Here is a 24,000-nt window from a genome sequence, read left to right on the forward strand (position 1 = left end):
CAGAGAGAGAAAGAAAGACCAGGCATATACAGACAGACACACCAACGGAGAGCCCCAGATGGCCTGATAGATAGATGAACAGACAGACAGACAGAGAGAACGAGCGCGCAGACATCTGCCCGAGACGCACGCCGATAGCCCTGCTCCGAGCGTGCCCGAGCCTTTTTTCTTCAAAAGTAGAGAAAGGCCACGTGGTGTCGCCCCCCCCCCCCCCCCCCGATGCCTATGGACTGCTGCTAACCACGCCGCCTCCTCCAGCGCTCCTCATCTGCATACCCGCTGACCTGACTTCCATTGGGCTCCATACATGGTGCAATAGAAGAAATCAATAACACCAGCGATGCAAGGCAAGTACATCCCTGAGGACCCCCTACCCCTGTGTAATTACACACGAATATCTAAGGAAAGAGAGCAAGAGAGAGGGAGAATGAGAGAGAGAGAGAGAGAGAGAGAGAGAGAGAGAGAGAGCTGTCCGGAGCAGTCAGTGCTGACACGATTCCTGGCAGCCGAAAGACAATAGGGAGGCGAGCCACGCAGGAGCCTCAGCTGTGAGAGGAGTGTGTCGGGCGGGCGGGCGGGCGGGCCGTGAGAGGAAAGAGAGCTCCTCAGGGTCTCTGGGTGACTGGTGACGGCTGACACCAGCGTGGGGAGGTCTCTTGCGGCACCTCACCTCACCGAAAGAGACCGAGAGAGAGAGAGAGAGAGAGAGAGAGAGAGAGAGAGAGAGAGAGAGAGACTCGACACTATAGTGGTATTACACACACCCAGGGGCTGCCGGGGAGATTCATTGAAAGAGTGCATTGGCAGTTGAGTTCACTGTAATGCAGGAGCTGTTGAGAGAGCAAAACTCAGAGCGTCGGTCCTCCTCTCGCTGCATGGGAACCCAGCTGACTGAACTCGGAGCACCAGTCAGACATCTCACGGGCATCAGCAGCACAATCAAAGCACACCATGGCCTCTCCACCTCAGAACCTAACATCCAGCTTGTTCACTGTAGTCATGGCACAGGCCTGAACGAGCGTAAACAGACAACCAATGACATTCACTGACCTGGTATCAGTGCCTGCTCCGAATGTCTACCTCAGAAAGAGTGCTACACTCCAACAACAGACACTCAAAAAAGAGTTGTGTTTTCAAGACTTATTTTTATTTCAGCCCAAGATGAAGAGCCAGATCCACAGGCCTATATGTGTCTTATTTGACAACTTGCATACTCATTTTACTCATCGAGCCTGATGTTGTACAATCTGTTCTGATGTTTTGCCAAAACGTCTGGGCCCCCTTTCTGCAGAAATACAGTTCCATTTTGTGTTTGGGGCAGAACACGACATCAGCGTAGTGATCCACAAAGAGCCATATTAAAATGCAAGCAGGGGGTGAGCATGTATTTTTAAGCGCAGCCCAAAGGCATCTCATCCTGGCCCTCTCCTTGAGAGAACATCTTGACACTCCCATGCCCGAGCCTATTTTCTATGCAACAGTAGCCATTATTTGGCAGATTTATCAGACACATGGACGCAATTTGCTCTGAGCACTGGCTCCTAATGACTCTTAATTTGTATAAATGGGCAACCTGGAGGGCCAAGATTTGCAGCGGAGTGTTTTCATATCGGTTTGTCTCTGCGCCTTTTGAAAGAGTCCGACAAGGGCGAAGGATTAGGGTGGCTGCTATTGCTGTGCACGACAGCACGACACAAACAAACATGACTACACACACGTAAGAGACAGACAAAAACACATGGCTCTAATTCCAAAACCTTGTTGGTATGCACAATCCAAACAAAGTATTAGCGGACACAACCAAACACACACACACACACACACACACACACACACACCAGCATGCACAGAGCACAAATGAATACACGCACCCAAAATGCATACACATGTACTAAAACACAGCCTGTGACCTACTTCCATCGCTGGCTGAGGTTAAGTGCAAAGCCCGATGTAAATAATACAGTGGCAAAAAGCATTCCTGCTCTCTTTGGGAAACATTAGTTCTCTAATTAAGAATGATGATGAGCATTCTCTCTTTTTTACCCCATTATGCTCGACTCAGTGGCTCCCCACATCCAGCCCTCCTCCCCAGAGAGAGGGAGAGAGATAGAGGGAATGAACAGAGAGAGAAAGAGAGAAAGAAAGAGTGAGTGTATATTTGCGGTACAGCATGTGATCTCCCTCTCCTCTCTGCGCCCCCATCCCCCATGCTGACTCAAAAGCCTGTCTGTGGCCCCCACCCACGCCACGCCGCTGATGTCAGAGGAACTTCCAGCACCGCCGGCTGGCCGAGGACAAACATCCAACGCAGCATTAAAATTTAAGGACGATTCTCTCTCTCTCTCTCTCTCTCTCTCTCTCTCTCTCTCTCTCCCTCTTTCCCTCTGACTGAGTAGGTGTGGCGTTTGTGAGTGCGGGAACGTTTGAACACTGTTGGTTTGGTTTGAGTGATTTCTCTCCACCATTTTATCTTTAACCTGTTTTTTTTTGTTTGTTTGTTTCATGATTTAATTATTCCCTCACTTTTGTGTGTGTTATAGTGTTTTTCTTAGTTATTTTGGGTTTTTTTTTTATTGGGTGTGTTTCCATTTGTTAGAAAGCAGTGGTGTTTGAAAACGACATATAATTAAAATACCTGCAAGCTCTGATATTTCAGCTGAGGAATGTGGTTTAGCAGTAAGTAATGTTGTAGGTCAAGACAGCCTATCAGCTTCAAGGATGAATGGATCTGTTGTCCTTTTTCTGGACAGTGTTGACAAAGTGAATGTTGTTATCAAAGACACAATTTGTTAATGTTCTTGTTAATGTTCTTGACCCCTGCATATAGCAACGTACTACGACTTTTTGAATGTGAATTGGCAATGTATGGACAACTTATGTCATCAATTAAAGAGGAACTATGTAGGTTTGGCGATGTCTTTGCTGTTTTCGCTTCCGCTTTTCGTTCGTTCGTTCGCTCGTTTTACGCAGACTTCTCTGCAGAGCTTACCCTACAGCTTGAACGTGTTTTACAACACTCCTCAGTTGACCAGTCTGCCTTTTCATGAGCATGATTGGGAGCATGATTGCAGGCTTTGCATTTTGCAGCTGATTAGTTAAAGGGATAATCCGGAGTGAAATGCACTTTAGATCAATTTTTCGGACTATTGGGGGTACATACGTTGAGTTGACACCAAAATCATGTCATTCGGATGTATTTTGAGAAAGTTCGAGCTCACCGTTTTTAGCCAAAACTCGTTAGCCTGGAAGTGATGCGGGCATGTCTTTCGCCGCTACAAAACGCTATTTTTATACCTCTTCTACTGTTCCAAACAACACTACACTTACGTGGTAGTGAGTAGAGGGTCCCTAAAGCCAAACCGAAGTATCCGAAGAATAAATTTAATCGAGTCAGTACCTTTCCGGAAATGTTGCTGCTGCAGCTGGCAACGCTTGTTCAACACTTTATGAACATTTCCGGAAAGGTACGGACTCGATTAAATTCATTCTGGACTCTCTATCCGACCACATAAAGACGTGGGGATACTTCGGTCAGGCTTTAGGGATCCTCTACTCACTACCACGTAAGTGTAGTGTTGTTTGGAACAGTAGAAGAGGTATAAAAATAGCGTTTTGTAGCGGCGAAAGGACATGCCCGCGTCACTTCCAGGCTAACGATTTTGGTCTGTTTTAACAGTCGGCGACTAAATTTCCAAAATCGGGCGGAAATCTTGGGAGTTGTACTAGAATCTTGGCGCGCTCCCGTCATCTACATCGTTTAGTGTAAGGTGCCAATCTTAGCGGTTTTAAGTCCGTCGGAGTCAGTCTTTTTCTAGTTTTGCCGTTACGACAATATCAAACATGTTTGATATTATCGGTAGTCTTTTCAGTCGTGGCTCATGCAAATAGTGACGTGAACATTAAAAACCAATAGTGACCTCGGTCGAACACGAAACAGGAGGGGCAAAATAGGCGACAGCTGTAGCCTATATGATTATTTGTTATTTCATCTTTTATAATTTATTAGTCGGCTATTCTACGTGACAGAACAACTCTATATCGGTTAGTGATGTCACACATCAAACAATGCTGCAGAAACGCGAAAAAAATACTTTGATATGAGTAGGCTACCATGTGAGTTCCTGTTGATGATGACGTGTAGCCTAGTGGGATGGAAATAATTTTAAGGAATCTAGCAGCAGTCTTGTAAATAGTGACCCACAGTCTTTGCAAAATCCTAATCTGAGACTGGCCTGTGACTAGACTGTGACTAAAAACTCCATGGATTGTCTTTAGATGTGAGAGGGTCTGAGACTGTAGTCTTTCAAAAAATCTTTTCCAAATCTTTGCAAAGTCTGTCAATGTAAGGTAGGCTTTAGTTGCAAACCTTGATTTGTTTTTCCGCTCTCTCCTATCAATGGGTAGTTTTAAAATAGCAACTTTAAACATCAATGGTGCAAGGGACATAAGGAAAAGAGTGCAGCTTTTGGAATGGATAAATAAAATCATATTGATGTTATGTTCATTCAAGAAACACATAGTGATGACAAGAATGCTGTTAAATGAGTTAGAGAATGAGAAGGTAAAACCTTTCTCAGCCATAAATCTTCTGTAAGTGGAGTAGGTTTGCGCTTCTCTAGAAATGTTGTTCCTCTGTCTTATGCTGTTGAGAGTGAAGTAGAGATATGACTCTTAAAAATCAGAGCGTTTTTTGAACACTATGTTTTTGTGTTTACATGTGTTTATGCACCTTCACCTGGGATTGATCGGATGTTGTTTTTTTGACCAATTATGTAATGTATTGAATAATTGTAACAAAGATGAGTACTTAGTTTTAGCAGGGGATTTTAATTCCACCACTTATACAGTACACATGGGCACATGCTAGAGATAATGTTTTGTCTCTGGCTAAGCTTGATAGAGTGTATAGTTTTCAGCATCATCGTAATGTTTTTCAGAGTTGTAATATTTTTTTTACTTACTTTGTCTGATCACAGCATGGTGCAAAGTGTAATAGGCACGAGACATAAAGCCAATGAGTGCATACTGCCGCTTAAACACAACGCTACTGAGTGACACACATTTTAATAAAGAAGTTTTAATTTTTTTTCTGGAATGACTTCAGAAATACAAGTCTTCCTTTAAATCCTCACAACAGTGGTGGGATTTTGGGAAGATTCATATTAAACAGCTTTGTCAGCAATATACTTGCAATGTCACTAGTGACATAATCAGATCTATGGACAGCCTGGAGATGGAAATGGAAAAATGAAGAACTTCAGGATCCAGCTGAATCGCTAAATTGCACCCATAGATTGACATTGGTTGATCTTGGTTGATAGGGGCAGCCGTGGCCTATTGGTTAGGGCTTCGAGCTTGTAACCGAAGGGTTGCCGATTCAATCCCCGACCAGTCCACGACTGAAATGCCCTTGAGCAAGGCGCCCAACCCCTCACTGCTGCCCGAGCGCCGCTGTTTGGGCAGGCAGCTCACTGCTCTGGGTTAGTATGTGTGTTCACTAATTCACAAATTGGGATAAAATACAGAGACCGAATTTCACTCACAGAATAACAGTATTTATACTTATACTATTATCTGCTGCGCTCAAGGTGTGCTGGTCAGATCTCGCTATCAGGATGTAGCACAGATGGATGCTCCATCCAATTTTTTCTTCAGTCATCACAAAAAATAAATTAAAAGGCCAGAGATGACACATGCATGCTCTGCTTTCCGAAGCAGGGGATCTATCTATAGATCTTTCTGAGATGCAATAAAGACTGCCATCAGTTTCTATGCTTCTGTGAAAGCACTGAAAAAATGGGACATGCAAAGGGAGTTGTTTGATGATCTTCCCAAGGGCTCAGAGGAATCTGCCATGGAATTAGAGGCAGCACAATCCCTGGAGGAACTGACTGACTTCAGGGCATGGAGTGTGGGAAAGCGCCTGGGTTTGATGGTCTCCCCATAGAGCTCTACAGGGGCCTCTGGCCTGTGCTTGGGGAGGATCTGCTAGAAGTGTTAAATGAGAGCATTTCCAAAGGTCAGCTACCCACATCCTGCGAAAGAGCTGTTTTGAACTTTGCCTCCCAAGAAAGGCAACTTGCAAAATGTAAAGAATTGAAGACCAGTTGCGCTGCTGAGCAGCAATTACAAACTTTTTTTCAAAAACTCTGGCCATTAGACTGAAGAAAGTAGTGGGGCAGGTCATTCACTCTGATCAGGCCTATAATGTGCCAAACAGATCAATTTTTGACAGTATCACTTCCAGGATATTTGGAACTCTCAAGGCTATTGGGATTTGACGCTGGTCTAATTTCCTTAGATCAAGAAAAGGCATTTGATAGCGTGGAACATGAATAATTTTGGAAAACTGTCAGCATTCGGGTTCAGCTTAGGTCTAATCACCAAGATAAAGGTCTTGTATTGTGACGCTGAAAGCATATTAAAGATGAATGGTGGTTTATGCTCTACATTCAGGGGGAATGTGCTCTTTCAGGGATGCTGTATTCCCTGGAAACTTGAACCTCTTTTACACAAACTTAGGAAAGTTATTTCTGGTTTAAGTGACACTTAAACCAGAAACACATAAGTAACACATTCTAATGTGTGTTTGTTATTATCTGCATATGCTGATGATGTGGTCATAATTGTAAGGAAGGGCTGAGGAAGGGCAGTGTGTCCCGAAACGTCACATGTGGTGAATAAAAATAAATAATATTGGAGCTTTAGTGTGTGGACTTTTTTTGTCCTTTTTACTGTCATAATTGTAAAACATCAAAAAAATATTGAAAATCGAATTAATACTTGAGACTACGTGGGGCACGTAAGCACGTAGTGCTAGCCATGTGAATAACAGGACTCATTCAGAGTGGGGCCAGTAATTGGCCAGCAGGTAGATTGTTAATAGGTACACCTGACTTTGATCAGAGGGACGAGCTAACTGCAGTGCAGGCTTTGAGAGGACAGAGAGCTCCTCAGAGGGAGAGCCGCAGGACTGAGAACTGCTGAGAGTGTACTAGGTATTAGGATTTTATGTGTGGTAGAGTTTGTGCACCTTTTTGGATATTTTTGACTAATTAAAAGTCATTCTTTTATATAGAATTACGTTGCTCACACAGCCTAGAGTGAAGCCCTACTAATAGGTAAATGGGGCAGGGGGAGAGGAAAAAACTGGGATGGTATCCTTCAGAAAATCAAAGGGTGCCATAATAGATGGTCCTGGTTTGTGATGAACACAGCAGGTTCGTTCGTTTTCCCCTGCTGGTTGTTTTCTGTTTTGTTTCTCTGTTCAGATGCTGATGTTCCTGATTGGGGAAATTCTAGGAGGTGTGTCAGCGTATCATAAAAGCCCTGTTCTCCAGGGGTCTCGGGGAGACTACTTTGAGCGGCGTTACCCTTCGTTTGCTAAACCTAATTAAAGTTGTTATTCTTGTAACCTGAACGCCCGGTTTTCTCTCATCTTTATTATAATATCAGCTTGGTATTGTAATAAGTGGGGGCTCGTCCACAAATATCCTATCGGGGGCATATATTAATCTGTAATAATCTGGTGGCATCTTCCTTGTGGCATCGTTTCACGTGTATTGCCCCTTTGCCATGCCTGCTTTCCAGCATACAATCATCAATACTGGACTTCTTCTGGGATAAGTTGCACTGGGTACCTCAAAGTGTTTTGTTTTCACCAAAAGAGGAAGGGGGACAAGGTTACTGCTTTTCGCCTCCAGTGTATGGACCAAAATACTTGGTGTGGAAACCCCTGGGATTGGTGGGCTGGATTTGGATGTATCAATTTGGAAGGAATCCCTGATTAGAGGTGTAGGCCTACGCTTGGACATTTCTGCAGGAATGGCCGCTTCCTTGGACTATTTTTTAAGCAATGGAGGAATAATAGAAAAAAACTCCAAGAGATCTTGTAGTGGGTTAAACTATTAGTAATGCAGAAAATGTGGCTACACCTTAAAAAGGAAAGGGGGGAAAGATAATCGGCTGATTTTGCCCCGATTTTCCCCCTTCCGACCAAAGACAGAAAACGGGCGATTTTCTTAAGCTCTTAAGATTATCTTATGAGATTCTCTTGTAGTGTGTGGTGTGTTAAGAGTCAAAATTCTCCAGACATGCTCTAACAGAAAGAGCATGTGCTCTATAACAGACATTTCACAGTGAGTTATCAAAGTCCAGTGATGAAGTCTTTCCCATTGTTAAAGGGATAGTTCGGGTTTTAAGACACGAAGTTATATGGGTTCCCTGTCAGCAACGTTGTGCATCAGCAATGACTTACCCCCCCAACAGCGTCCTGTGAGTCGAGATCCAGCCGGTTTTTGATGCTGAAGAAAGTAGTCCGGCAAGTTTCTGGGGTCACGAAAGTAAAGTGTTTTTCTTCTCAAAACCATACGTGTTCAAAAGAGTGATATATTTGCACCACAAAAACGTTGTCCAGGAAAAATTCAAACCTCGTTATCTTGGCACTATTTTTCTCGATTCCTATCACTGCGCGCTACTGACAGCTCGACAACGTTTTTGTGGTGCAAATATATCACTCTTTTCAACGCATATGGTTTTGAGAAGAAAAACACTTAACTTTCGTGACCCCAGAAACTTGCCGGACTACTTTGTTCAGCATCAAAAACGATCAAAAACCGGCTGGATCTCGGCTCACAGGACGCTGTCGGGGGGTAAGTCAGTGCTGATGCACAACGTTGCTGACAGGGAACCCATATAACTTCGTGTCTTAAAACCCGAACTATCCCTTTAAGTCTCACACCTGATTATGCTGGGTGTGTTTGTAATCTATTCATGAATTTCATCAGGTCCCTTTCCACAGGTGTATTAATCAATCACCATGTAGACCGCATTCATAATCAAGGTGCTTGATTTTATACACCTGTGGAAAGGGACCTGATGAAACCCATGTATTAGATTTAACTGCTTTTAATTTAGAATTTATAGATGAGAACGTTTTTTATAAAGCTTGTGTAAAAGCCTCAAATAAAAAAATTAAAAAAAACCTGCATGGGGAGCTTTGTATAAACCACCATTATCAAAAAAGTGTAATGATTTGCAGTGGGCAATTTTACATGGCACAGGAACTGTCAACTCCTTTGTTTGTGATGTAAATCCAACTGAAGGTCCTATTTGTCCAGAAAGATACATCGTTTTTCATTGTTTTATGGAATGTGTCTGACTTGATTCTTTGTTTTGTCGCCTAGAGTTGATATTCAAAGGTTTTAATTTTGGGTGTTTACAAATCATTGTTTCATGTTGGGTGTTTGGTACTCACAGAAGAAACAAATCACAGTGCCAATTATTGAACCTTGTAAGTGGGCAAGCAAAGATGCCAATATGGATTAGCCGGAGAAATGCTATAGAAAGTGTTTCTGGACAATGTTGTTTTCCTGTCTTTTTTATGAAGTTTTTATGAAGAAAAAAGTATTTTGCTTCATTCTAAAAAGAAGATCTATTTATCTCTCTCCTTCCCTCCCCCCCCCCCCCCCCCTCTCTCACCATTAATTAAAAGGGTTGGGGATTTACAATGGGGGATTTTATATGGTGCAGTGGCTGTCAATTCTTTTATTTGTGTTTTGAATTCAGATGTGAGGCATGAGTGCCCATTCTGTGCCGACAGGGAAACTGTTTTTCATGCCTTTATGTATTGCACATGTTTGGTGCCTTTATTTTCCATTTTACAGAGTTTGTTTATTTCTTTCAATGAAGCTTTTTCCATGGAAGTATTTACTTTTGGTTATAAGTACACACAGAAGCGAAGGTATAAGTGTCAATTGTTGAATTTTATCATTTTATCATTTTATCAAGTTAAGATGTGACCCTTCAAAGCGAAATCAGTCGCTTTGCGCACGTTATTTTTGAGAAGATCCACAATAAAAAAAGTTCCGGGATAAAATGTTGAATTTCACATTTTCGCATAATTTGACAGTCTACAGTCTACAGTTTTATATCGTGAACTCATTTCACGAAAAAACATACGTTTTGACTGTTAAACCCGGCGAAGATTCAACAGATTTGCTGTCATTCCCGTTGTGCACGCACCGCTTAAAAAGGTGATTTCTCCTCTTCTGGCATATCGTGACAGATAAATTAGGCTGGGTGAACCCTGCCTGAACTTCCGGGGAATTTGAATTTCGCCCGGCAGCTCAGGCTGGAAACCAGCCGATCTATCTCCTCTGTTTATTGCCAGAACCTTTGGCTCCAATCAGAAACGGTCATACTCTAGTCCTGGCACGCTATTGGCCGGTGACGTGACGATAACGAAACTTAAGCGACGCGAAGTGCAGTAGAAACAAAGCGCAGCCTTCCCAAACTCAAAGATTGAGCTTAGTATGGTGAAAACCAGACTAAGGATAAAGTACAATTTAACAGCCTCCTAGAGATTCCTGTACCTGCGTCCTGATGTTTTTTTGATGATCTTATACCTCTAAGAAGTGACATTGTAATGTCTTTTAATATTTTTTTGTAATAAAGGGCTTTTGAAATTCAAATTCTCTCTCTCTCTCTCTTCCCGCTGTGCCCCCCACCCACAACTGGCCATGGCTGCTGCTCCGCACGCGCTCAGTGGGCCCAGCTGGAGTACCCCCGACTCTGAGTGAGTGGCCCTCACTAATCCACTCCAAACGGCGCTATGATTCTTAGTCATATTTTGTGGAACAGCATACTGTAGACTACATAGACTTCAGTTGTATATGCTCGAGAGTTGAGAGAGTGCACTTATTCGCTGGTGAGCGCGTCTGTGTTCGTGTTTGTGTGTGCGTGTGTTAGTGGGTGTGTGGGTGTGTGTGCGCACATATTTATTTCCAAGTCTATTGTGCATTTAATGAGAGGAGTTAAATGATTAGCTCTGAAGGCTCCATGCTGTACGTCACCAGCGACCAGTCCTTTACTGTCCACCAATACCACCTACTAAACTAGTGACCAAAGTGGTCAAGACTACTGAAAGATTAGAAACAAAAAGTGCGTAGCCTCTACCGCTGGTCAGACAAGACGAAGACAAAGCAAAAGCCCAGAGAACTCTTTACCAGTATGGGGAAGCCGGTGAGGAAGTCGTAGATGAAGACGATGCCGCTGATCAGGTAGGTGATCTGCAGCGAGGTCTTGACGGGCTCCGAGCCGTCGATGGACGAGCGCCGCTTGCCCTGCGCGTCCTCCACCACGATGGTGGGCACGTTGAACTTGTTCTTGTCGGCGCAGTGGCCGGCCTGCAGCGAGAAGGTCTGGAAGAGGGCGATGCCGATGCAGACCACGCCCATGACCACGCTGCCGCCGATCAGCAGCAGGAAGCACACGCCGAAGCCCAGGCCGATCTCCGTGACGATGAAGCGGCAGTCGTGCGTGTAGAAGCGCTCGGTGGTGTCGTGCCAGCCCACGGCCGGCAGCGTGGACAGGATGAAGGAGACCATCCAGATGCCCATGACCGTGTGGACCGCCTGCTTCTTAGTGTTGCTCAGCCTGAGGGACGGAACACACACACATACAGAGATATAGATGCAAAGATACATAGAGAGACAAAGTGAGCAGCAGTGAGACAGTTACTGAAATATACAAAGATTAGATACATACATACTGTACGTGTAAGGGATAATGGTCGATGAGGTAACCTGTTCGATGGAAATAATGGCTAGGTGGGGGCTTAGAACTCTGGCGACGTGCGAGTTGCCTTCGCCGAGACATTATTTCCATCGAACAGGTCACCTCGAAGGCCATTATGCCGCTTATTTCTCGTTTATAACTTTATTCCACTGTTGCCTCTCGTGTAGTGTTCATTTCCTATTATAATAACTGGTTTTGTAAACGTTTACATTGCTAAAACTGTCTTGTTCGTAGAACTACTTCTTTCCACCACATATCCAAACTTATCTAAACTTGCAGGACAAATTGCTGCTACTAGTTCTAAATGGATGGTTGCTATGGCCAAAGGCCAGTCGTTAGTTCTAAATGGATGGTTGCTACGGCCAAAAGCCAGTCGTTAGTTCTATCTCTCCCGTTGTCAAGCAGGCATATCTCAGGATTCTGATGAACCTTAGCTTTAAACATTGCTATCGCAGCAGAGAGAAAAGGAGTAAAGGAGCAAAGAAAGAGAGAATAAAAAAAACCCTGGAAAATGGGAGGGTTATGTGACACAAAAATAACTCCATTAAAGGCAAACTATCCTGAATGGATTGAACTCATTATCAAAATTGTGTCTTTATTCACATAATTTGTACTTTGCATGCATGAGCAACCTTGTTCTGAGAGCCCTAATTGATTGTAATTCGTAAACCTGTTAGGTGTGATAAGTTTGTCATTAAATGACTTTTACGAGCCAAGCCTTTCCCACCCAATACATCAATTACTGGAGAAAGAGAAAATAAAGAAAAACTCAATACTGTGGCATCAACTCAAGTATATTACAATCACTCCAATTATGTGACTCCGCTACTCCACCACAACACCCAAAGACTTGAGAATAAAGTATCAAATCCGTCGTGAATAATTGACCAAATAAATGATCTGAACGAGCCCTGGCTAAAGGTCAAGCTTGGCACTTTTCCCAGAGATGCTCAGTCGGAGGCTCTGAGGCCTCTGAATAGGCAGCCCACCATTATTACACCACTCCATCTCCCTCAACGTGCTGGGAGATCCGCAGGCTGCGCTCGATCGATATGCTCTCTTTTAATGGCATTAGCCGTTCACACCTAAAGGTGAGCACATGGTCTTGGGGGGATTTTCTGCAATGCCTAAATGTGCATGATTTCTACCTCTCGTTTCACCCAGACAAACTTTCTCCGAGTCATTTTTAAAAACATTTGATAATAATATATGTTGCTAACACAAACAACTGTAAACAGTGCACACACAGTACTGTGAAGCTCATATCCTTAAGGGGCTCAGGAGATCTCATCAAGCCATCTTTGATCGTGCATTGCCTTGTGCTATCTTCTCAGCAGGGGTGCTTTCTGAGGGTGACTGTGTGCTGAAGGGTTTCCGAGGCCTGTCAGTGGCTCGCTGAGGGTCTGATTGGCTGCCTGAGCGAGCAGGGAGAGTGATTTTCCGCATGGACTGGCCCCATGGTGAGCACATCCACAACGCTCTGCAAGTCACTGTGTGCCTCCGATTCGTCTTTCATACATCCTCCCTTGCTTCCTCGGTCCTCGTCCTCGCTGATCTACATAAAGAATGATGGGGCGGCAACAATGGGATAGTCTATCCAATGTTAGCTAGATCAGTGGGAACGAGCCTGGAGGGGAACGAGCATCAAGGACCGAGGAGAGATGTTGAGAGGCACCCACTGTGTGTGGAGCATCTCAGCCTCAACCACAGCGGGGCCATCCAGAGTGCTTATTAGACTGCCTGCATGGCCTCTTATTTGAACCCAGATTTGGGAGGTTCACGACACGTCCAATCCTGAGAGCTCAGTGGGAACGGATAAGAGGCTAAAACTCTACGTTGACGTGCTTTCTGTCCTGAGGCATCAGAATCCATCTCTGCTCCAAGTCACCGCGGCCAGGCAGGTAATAAGGCTCTTAATCAAAATGGACACATCTGCGGCTCTGGCTCTCGCTGGATGATCGGTTTAGCAAGGGAGCCCCAGGGAATACCTCTCCTGAAACCTTTGCTTTTCTTTTTTCTCTCTCTCTTTTTCTCTCTCTCTCTCTCTCTCTCTCATTCACTCCCTCAGTGAAATACAACAATGAAAATACTCTTCAATCCTCTCCTCCCTATTTCTCTGTACATCCGCTTGGATTCCGTCCTCCACCGCAGCTCTGCGTTCGCTTTTATCTTCGGCTTTGCCCTCTTGCCCAAACAGGGCTGCTGCTTGGAAAATAATTTAATAACCACGCAGGTGAGTCATCATTCATCATCTTTTCAGTGTGTCGAGGAGGAGGAGGAGGAGAAGGAGGAGGAGGAGGAGGAGGAGGGGGAGGGGGAGGGAGCAGAACTCCAGTCCCTCCATTCTCTACGATTCTCATTCTCTCTCAGTGTGTGTGTGTGTGTGTGTGTGTGTGTGTGTGTGTTCGACACTGTCTATGGAGACTGACAGTAAGTGCAGTGCTATATTCGTAAAAAAGAAATAAATAAACAAACCAAATAAATAAAGAAATAATAAAATAAACAAACAGACGGAATTCTCCAGAGAGCTCTTGGGTGCTGATGAGAACAGATGTTGGAGGCTGTGCGTCTCTTTCCACAGAATGTTAATGCAATGCTCGCTGCCATTTCCCTTAACTGTTAAAGGCCCTGTTGAGGAGCAGACTGTGGGTTCATGCTGGGACTGGAGGAATGGAATGGTGCAAAACCTTGCGTCAGGTGAAACACACAGCCATGTGATGAAATGCAGCGTTCGTGCTGTGCAGGGAATAACAATACAGCTTTGATTGTGTGAGGATCAACATGCTTTCAAAGGGATGATTGCTGTTTGTATTAAGCAGACAACTCCTCATTCCAATCCTGTCGCACTGTTTGCCTTTTTGTACTTTCTCTACCGCTTGATTCTTTGTTTGTGATGTGCGTGCCTTCATATTGATTTTTTTGTACGTTGTTTGGAATAATAGGTTTTTGAACGTGGGCATTTTGCTATTACTTTTTCTTTCTTTAGAAAAGCAATTGTCTCTGCGAAGAAAAGGGAGAACTAGTCATTGACACACACACACACACACACACACACACACACACACATCCCTATGATGTTACGCAGGCCAGAGCGAGATGTGATTCAATGTACGCTTCAAGTGTCCGTGTGAAACGGAGGAATCCGACTGGCTTGAGCTGTCCCCGCGCCCCCTCTGGGTTGGAGTGGCGAGGGTGGGGGTGTGGGTGGGGGGTGGGGGTTGGGGGCGCTGGCTTTACGTAAGACTCCACCGCAGGCAGCCTCGCATGAGCAGACTGCCCTCGTGACTCCCTCCCTGCGTGTGCACATGAATGGGTGGCGGTGATGGAGACACATTGTGGTGCCGTGCCGTGCCGTGCTGTGCCGCATCGCCATGAGAAGGCAGGCGAGCCACTCCGCTCCGCTCGGCTCGGCTCGGCTCGGCTCACCGCGACTCCACCACGCTCGGCAGGAGGGGTTCACCTACACAGCGGCTCTGGCAGATGTGCCCCAACCTCAGCACTAGAGCGAGGGAGAGAGAGGGAGCGAGGGAGAGAACGAGGGAGGAAGAGAGGGAGGGAGAGAGAGAGGCAGCGATGCGCCAGGCCGAGCTACAGCGGCCGCTGAGCCTCGCGTCACAAACGCTCCTCGTCACCCCCAGCGATCCAGCCGGCTCGGGCCCGCACGCTCACGGCTGCTCCCATAAATAATAAGCCAGCCTCTCCGCCCTCGCTCCCCACAACCACACACAGTACACAGGCTGGGGTAGACACAACGCGCATACAAATGCTTGCCTAACGTTCCATGTTGGACATACAGTGTAATACTACAGCTTTAGTACAATGGCAAGAGGCCTGGGCATATAGTGTTCTATATACAGTCTCCGCACATCGACTCTCTCTCTCTCTCTTTCTCTTTCTCTGTCTATCTATCTCTCTCTCTCTCTCTCTGCCTCCTGCTCTACTGGAGCTCTTAAATATTCATTGGCTGACTGGATGGCTGGAGGGAATGTTCTTTCCTGCAGCTCCAGAGTGGAGGTGATCTCTCCTCCAGTCAGCCCCAGCTTGGAGAGACGAGACAAGACAAGGCTGTGCTGTGCTGTGCTGTGCTGTGCTGTGCTGTGCTGTGCTGTGCTGTGCTGTGCTGTGCTGTGCTGAGCTGTGCTGTGCTGTGCTGTGCTGTGCTGTGCTGTGCTGTGCTGTGCTGTGCTGTGCTGTGCTGAGCTCTGCAGCACTGCAGCCGCTCTCAGGAGCCATAACCTTTCATGAGCCGGGCTGGGGCATGCTCACTGAGCTACCTTGGGTTTCAAAACAAGATCATGCAACGCCGGATGGTTTGTGTGTATGTGTGTGTGTGTGCGTTTGTGTGTATGAACCTCTACGTATGTATTATATTTAATGAGACGTGTTTGTGTGTACTGTACGTGTGTGTGTGTGTGTGCGCGTTTGTGTGTATGAACCTGTACATTTAATGAGACGTGTTTGTGTGTATATGTGTGTGCGTGCGTTTGTGTGTATGAACCTGTACGTATGTATTACATTTAATGAGACGTGTTTGTGTGTATGTGTGTGTGTGCATTTGTGTGTATGAACCTGTACGTATTTGTTACACAGACGTGTGCGGCAAAGCTCTACTACACGGTGTTTCGATTCTGCAGATTCGCTGACACTGCCCTGGCTGGAATCAGCACATAGTCCCGGTCAGCGTTATTGCTGGGGTCACCAGTTATGCTTTCATAAATAGCTTTCTGTCCAGATGCGCAGACGCAACTATCCCTTTGTTTCCGCTCTCATATTGACCAGCGAAACAACACACATCAGCTACAAAAGAATCCTTTTTTTATATCACGGCACATACATACTATGCAGGATATATATTTTGAGTGACACCTACTGCATGTGCCTGAGAGATGTGAACGACGTGTGAAAGAGAAATACTAGAGGATGTGTTTCCAGTTAGACAGAACTGCAAGGTAGGCAGAACAACAGATGCTCCACAGTATGATTTTGCAGCGGTTATGTAATCTCATAGGGTTTAGAGTTACACACCGACTGAAATAAATACTTAATCTATGGATTGCAGACAACCCTCTGCCCCCACAGAACACAACATGTCTTGAATGCACTGAACATTCTGCTCCCATTATATACCTCCTGTTCAGAACATCCCTACATTCACTGCGTATGGCACTATATAGCCACCATATGCAGCGAATAAGTGAATGTTCTAAACATAGGGATGGTCTTATTTTTTCCCTTCAAACACACATAGGGATGGTCTTATTTTTTCCCTTCAAACACAGTTGGTATGTCCAAATAGTAACTAAACATGATTAAAAAATGGGAGGAGAGGAGCACTTCCTGGACTCAAAAGTTTGCTTAAGTTTGAGGTGCTCCTTGGATGGGATTCTGAATGCCAAAAACCAAAGAAAATCCAAGGCACTCCTTTTTTAGTAACTAAGTATGACTGATATGGATTATACTGTACTGTACATATAACTCATCTTGTCCCTGCCTATGCTGAATGTGTGATAAGTGATATGTGACCAAAGACACTTGATAACAACACAACAACAATGAACACAACACACTTGAAAAACATGACAGCGCAGTTCAGCAGACACCTCTCGCTTGTCAGGCCTCACCTGTAGTTGACCGGCCAGCGCACCATCCACATGCGGTGGTAGGAGAGCGAGGTGATGGAGAAGCAGGTGACCAGCGTGAGGGTGTAGAAGGTGGAGACGAACACCTTGCACAGGCCCTCGTTCCACTCGTAGGCGGAGTGCTGGCGGCGCAGCGTGATGACGCAGTACATGGTGACGGGGATGCCCATGTTGAGGATGTGCGTGCCCGCCAGCGTGCAGATCAGGAACTCCAGCGGCTTCCACTTCTTCTGCTTGGCGCTGACGCTCAGGATGCCCCAGGCGTTGGCCAGGATGGACACGCCCGAGCACACCAGCCAGGCCAGCGCGTTGGTGCCGATCACCTCCTCATCGTTCATGGCGCGGGCGGGGCGGGGCGCCGCGGCCGAGGGCCGGGCGAGGTCGGGACGGAGGCGGACGAGGAGGAGGAGGAGGAGGAGGAGGAGGAGAGGTGGCGTCGGTGGGGGCAGGCGGAGATGATGCGGCGGCAGCAGTGGCGGCGGGGCGGAGGACGAGGACGAGGGCGAGCCTGAGCCTGGACGAGACCGGGCATCCTACTGGGGCGGGCGCAAGGAGGGCTAGGGCTGCTGCTGCTGCGGGGGCAGGCGCCGGGCGGCGGGGGGCACTCGGAGCATGGTGTCGGCGGCCGCGGGACACGATGGAGGAGGAGGGGGGAGGAGGAGGCGCAGACACGCCAAGCCAGAGCGCCAACAGTCCTGGAGAAGAGGAGAGAGGAGAGGAGAGGGAGGAGAGAGGAGAGGAGAGGGGAGGGGAGGAGGAGAGAGGAGGAGAGGAGAGGAGAGGAAAGGGGAGGGGAGGAGAGAAGAGGACAGGAGGAGGGAGGAGAGGAGAGAGAGGAGAGAGGAGAGGGGAGAGGCGAGGAGAGACAGGAGGAGGGAGGAGAGGAGTAATGACAAGAGGAGATAACAGATACAAAGTTGGTAAATAAAGAGATAAAGAGATGAAGGGAAGTGGGAAGTGAGATGAAAACAAATGTAAACAAAGGAATAAAGGAGAAGAACAAAACACAAGAGATGCAAAAGAGAGGAGGAGAGAAGGTTTGGGAGGAAGAGATGGGTGTGGAGTGGAGGGAGGGTGAGGTAAGAAGGTGTAACAGCCCAGGAGATGAAAGGTGAAGGGAGCGTTGGGGCAAGAACAGATAAGAGAGAGAGAGAGAGAGAGAGAGAGAGATCAAAAGAAACACTTGTTAGAAACCTTAATACAGGTCTTCAGCATAAACTAAATATTAGGGAAGGGCACAATAACACACATTTGTCAGCACCTTCAGCGATCATCATTATAACATTGTACTTGCTTTGATGTGAAAAGTGTTCAAATGTATATAAATTACAGCCCCCTGACATCCGCTGCATAAAATGAGTTGGGAAATGCTGCAAACAAGGAGGTTGAATTGTTACATTAAAAATAGCTTTTGCTGATACCATCTCTTTATCAGCATAAGGATATCTCACAGTGACACACCATATTACTGATTCCCAGCCGTTGAGGGGGCTGCACGTGCTCACAGATGGGTATGGAGCTGACTGCGCTCTGGGACATATAGATGCCATGTCTGTGTACCCATATCCTGCATGCATCTCCATGGTATGTGGCCCCTGCCAGCCTAGACGCGAAAGGGAACCAGGCCGTCTGGTCGTCACTGGCAGTGCCACCGCGTCAGCAAGCAGATGGAGTCACGACTCTGATCAATATGCCCGCTGATCAATTAGTCGCTCTGACACCCATATACACACACACACACACACACACAAACAGAAACACACACACACACACATAGAAAAACACATTCACACACACACACACACACACACAGAGAGAAAAACACATTCCCATACATACACACACATAGAAAAATACATACACTCACACACACAGAATCGGAACAGTGACGTAAGGTTCAGGTTGTGCAATCTGTTGGGTTTGGGCCTTGCATGTCATGTCGGGGATCATTATCAGCACCGCGCCGGTGTGAACGTTTGATAATCTGGCCGCTGGGTGTCTGCCTCTGCCTCAGTGTTTCAGCATCTGTTTGCTCTCGATTAACGTTTTATTACAGCTGACATATCGGCGCAGTCTCTTTTCTCTCTCTCTTCCTCTCTCTGTCTGTCTCTCTCTCTCGCTCAATCTTCTGGTTTACGATTGAGATTGGGTAGATACTGTTGCCATCATCGGCCCAGGCTGCACACTGCTCTGGCTGTCAGGTAGTGGATCATGTAGCATCCAGACACGTAACACTGCAGATCTCAGCAAAAGATACAACTGTTAGGAAAGTCCAATAGCAGGTAAACATCCTGATGCTGATCAACAAAAGGTGGAGGGCAGGACAATGTTTTCAGTACTGCAGCTTAGTAGTATACCTATTGACACGGAATTTAACACGTCATTGAACTGATCATAGTATTTACATCTAGAGGAAAGACAGACACCACAATGCAACTTTACACTGCACACTTTACACTGTGTATACTTATACTGTAAGCCGCAGGGCTGTGTTTTATGCAAGTTAAAAGAAACAAAACCATACCATATTAACTGTCCCCGTGTATCAACTTCATAGCAAAATACATTTTGCTAAATCGATGTATAATAGTTGGGAAATTACACCAATAACATACATCCATAATAATGTACCTCCCCCTCTCTCTCTCTGTGCCCTGTGCCCTGTGAGTACTCGTTAGGAGTCCCAATGCTGCTGGCGGCCAGGTAGGGGCTGCCACTAGGCTCCAGTGTCCTGGGGCCAGTCCCACTACATCAATATGACAATACGCCAAAGAGTTCCAATTCCGCTATTGCCATAGCACATTTTGAATGAAAGCTCAGAGAGTAAGAATGTGCATGTGCAGGAGTGAGCGCCTGACTGTGCACACATGTTGTGTGTGTGTGTGTGTGTCCTTCTCTACCCTTCCCCTGTAGCCCATGAGAGATGAGAGAGGTGAAACAGCCTGGCTGAGCACAAAGAGAGATTGCACATTAGTGCCCAGCATGGAGCAGGGAGCGGGGCCCAGTTTACCGAGGGCCTGTGCAGCCGCAGACAGCACCGATGTGTCCTAGCTTCCAAAACAGAGCCCAGTAATGAGCTAACTGCAAATGCAAGAGCCAAGCGTCAGCGGGCAATAAACTAAATGTCAGGGTCAAGATTTAAACTGAGGTCTTTTTTTTATAGTTTTTCCTGCGTCTCTTTACGTCTCTCTCTCTCTCCCTCTCTCTCCAATTCCCTCTCACTTTACTCTCTCTCTCTCTGCACTTTCTACCACAGGTAATCTGACGTTTTCTTTTAGCTCTGTATCCACAAAGCTCTTGTCCCAAAGCACATTCCCCGTTAAGTGACAACCTGTATGCTACATTGTGTTCGCTACAAAGCTACAGCTGCTCCCTTTGATGCCAGACATTCAATTACTAGTCTGTGTGTGAGGCCGAGGCCTTTAATGCCGCCACGTTACACACACATTAAACCCCCCTATTTACCAGTGGGTTGACCTCTTTACGATCTCATCTTATACTCATTCAGATTTCACAGGCATCTCCAAATCCAGACAAATCCGTTTGCAGACCAAGCTGTCCCTATATTCACCATTTAAATCCCATTCTCTCTCTCTCTCTCTCTCTCTCTCTCTCTCTCTCTCTCTCTCTCTCCCTCTCCCAGGCCTCACTGTCCCTGTGGACTTGTAATGCACATCGTTTGAACCCACCATCAAAATAACAAAATATGCAATTTTCCAGCGACAGGGCCAAAACAATGAAACCTATTTAAAAGTCTAATACTAATACTCTTCTGTACTGCGTAAGGGGCCCGTTCCTGTGTTTATTCTTGGTTGCCGCACAGTCCCTTTCATCAGGCGGTCATTCCATTTAATCCCGCCATTAAGCGGACCTTAGACGGGATTTATAACGGCCATTGTGGAAAAAAAAAAACGTCTGAATAAGGCAGCCGACGCTTGTAGTCGTGGGCCACTTTTATACGCGTAATCCTCAACATTAGAATTTAAATGAAGGCGCTGTGAAGGCGTTGCATAAGGGGCTTCAATTAGCTGTCCACCCACTGCCCGCATGAGTAATGGATGGGTTTGCAAATCAGCTGTCTGCATGACCCCCGTGGTAAAAGAGCGTTGGGGGGGAGGAGGGGGGGTGTCTGAGGGAAAGCTTGTGGGGGTTTTTTCGTGCCTTAATGGGGTATCATCGCTCTATCCTGCCGATACGGGAATCGGAGGTGGGGGCGTGATTGTTTACAGCGAACGTGTGGTTAGTAAAAATTGACATCAAGAGATTATTAGACTGAGCGAGCGGAGTATTACACGGACTCTCGGAGGTCATGAGGTGCGGCGGCCTGCGTATGCGTGCGCCTTGTGCGTTCGGCGCGGCTCGAGCGTCACACGACGGGGAGGTCAGAGCACCACAAGGCAAGAAATAGATGTGGGTGGGCGTGTGAGCCGAGGTCAGTCTCAGATGTGCCGATGACGTACTCGACCAGAGGGGCCGAGAGGGAGAGAGAGAGAGAGAGAGAGAGAGAGAGAGAAGCTTTGACCCCCATCTGTAACCTTGATCAGTAATCCTACGGCTATGGATGGTCACGTTAGAGCCGTACCATCTGCATCCATCCCTTGGGCTGACAGACTGGCGAAGGAGATGAATGGAGAGATGCATCGATGAACGTATAAACAGATGAAGGGGATCATTAATCATGGAAATTTGTTTTCCACCGCCCATCACAACAGTTAGGCCCTACGATAAATGGCCACCACCACCACCACCACCGCCACCATCCTCAGCCTTAAGTGTTCAATAATGTCCACACCAACTGATGATCTTCCCTGTTTGATCTACAATCCTCTAGCTCTAGCTATAGAGTACGAGCATTGACAAGACGACGTCGTTGCATCTGGCAACCATCCATCTAAAACAAAGGTCTTTTTTTGTCGATTCCAGACAGTGCTTTTTAGCACACAGTGAACAGTGGAGCTGGAGCGAGCCAACTCTCTCTTCCTCTCTGAATGTCGGTTACTGTGCTTGGGGAGGCTTGGGCAGAGGAGGTGTGATGTTGACCTACATCTCCCTTTGGTTGGGACAAGTTCAGGCGCGCTGCTCCCTTGCTGATGGGAGTGACGCATTTGCGCGCGTTGCCCGAGAGGCCGAGAGGGTTTCAACGGCTGTCGCAAGCGATGTGGGGCTGCATGGGGGGAGGCAGCGTCGTCCCTGGCCAGTGCCAGCCTCAGCAACACTCTGGCCACACACACACACACACACACACACACACACACAAACACACACACACACACACACACACACACACACACACACACACACACACACACACACACACACACACACACACACACACACATACTACTTAGACATGCACACACACACACAAACACAACAATCATACACACACCATCCACGCATATTCACATAAATACACAACACAACGACCCCCAAACAAACACACAACTCTCTCTCTCTCACACACACACACACACACACACACACACACACACACACATGCACACTTTATTTAGCATAGCGTAGGCTGTTAGTTGAAGAAGCTCATTGTCGAAAAACACAAAAAAAGCAATGATCCTCATGGCTGTCTCATCTCAGTACTGACACACACTTGTTCCCAATTTTGGACAGACAGGCGGGTGGAGAGCGGAGCGCAGGGGAGATGGAGTGGAGCACTTCGCCCGTGTTTACACCATCAAGTGCGCTTTCTAGAGGAAGGTACGAGCACCGCAATGACAGCCCTGATGAAGACCACGGACCCACATAACCAAACATGAAGATGGCTGGATGCGCGCAACATTCATTCAGGCCAGTGTCCTCCCTACTGTACAAGGGCTGCATGCACGTTCAAAACAGATGCCCCACTTGAGATGAGGGATGGTCAGCTTGCTAGGGTTGACTGTGAGGTGAGATTAATATGCCATAAAATATGGTAAACAACAAGGCCCACCTGTGTCACTCACCACAGTGCAGAAGTGCACACACTGTGGGACTTAAACCATGTTTGGTAATCAAAACCTCAAAGGAATCTCTTTGTAAATAGAGAGCAAGAATTGTGTCATAGGATATGCCAGCAGCTAAATGAACAGCCCTCTTGGGGAACGTTAGAACTTCACTTCACTCAGTAACTGCTTTACCTCAAACTCTATTGTCAGGGTTTTCAGTGCCCCGAAAACATAACTTAACTGCTGGTCTCGGGAATGCTTCGTGTTAATGTTAACTATACATTATTAATTGTTTTTTGATCGTTAAACAGTACTATATGATTACCTTTGGCTACCATTATGTTCCATTAGCGATGAAGGAGGAGTTTGTATGTAATTGTATGTGCAAGTATCCTTGGGCAGTTACGCTATTATTGAGTTTCTGTTTCTGTATATCAACATCAATTAGGATACAGACTGAGAATTTACAATAGAATGCAATCTTAAAGTGGGTAATTCAGTACATTTCAGATGCATCAGACAGTTCATCAAAAGTTCTGCTTGCGTTCAGTACTGTGTCATTTATTTTATGCATCACAGGTTAAAATCGAGGCCTGACAATGACAGCTGACAATGTCTTTAAGAGAACACAAAGCACCAACAAATGCACAAATAGCAGTGCAATCCCTCTCCTGTTGAGAGGACATGCTTACTAACACGAACACACACACACACACACACACACACACACACACAGGGTGACTCTGACACAACACAAACTAAACACCTCGGTGTGTCACTCTCACTCGGAGAATGTCAAGAAGATGCAAGGACGTCTGAAGCAGCTCGGGAGGAGACGGGGT

The 24,000-nt window shown here is 46.3% G+C and overlaps 1 protein-coding gene across 1 annotated transcript in view; it reads right to left on the minus strand.

Annotated features, from left to right (window-relative positions):
• LOC134088087 (probable G-protein coupled receptor 153) overlaps positions 1-24,000 on the minus strand; it is a 41,829-nt gene that overhangs the window by 11,639 nt on the left and 6,190 nt on the right. The window contains exons 2-3 of the mRNA XM_062542017.1: positions 17,199-17,911; positions 11,007-11,436 (exon numbers count right to left, since the gene is read on the minus strand). Coding sequence (XP_062398001.1) covers positions 11,007-11,436; positions 17,199-17,554 — 786 coding nt within the window. The 5' untranslated portion in view covers positions 17,555-17,911. The remainder of the gene's footprint in view (positions 1-11,006; positions 11,437-17,198; positions 17,912-24,000) is intronic.

Source organism: Sardina pilchardus, chromosome 7 (genome assembly GCF_963854185.1).
Source record: "Sardina pilchardus chromosome 7, fSarPil1.1, whole genome shotgun sequence".
Classification (NCBI taxonomy): Eukaryota; Metazoa; Chordata; class Actinopteri; order Clupeiformes; family Clupeidae; genus Sardina; species Sardina pilchardus.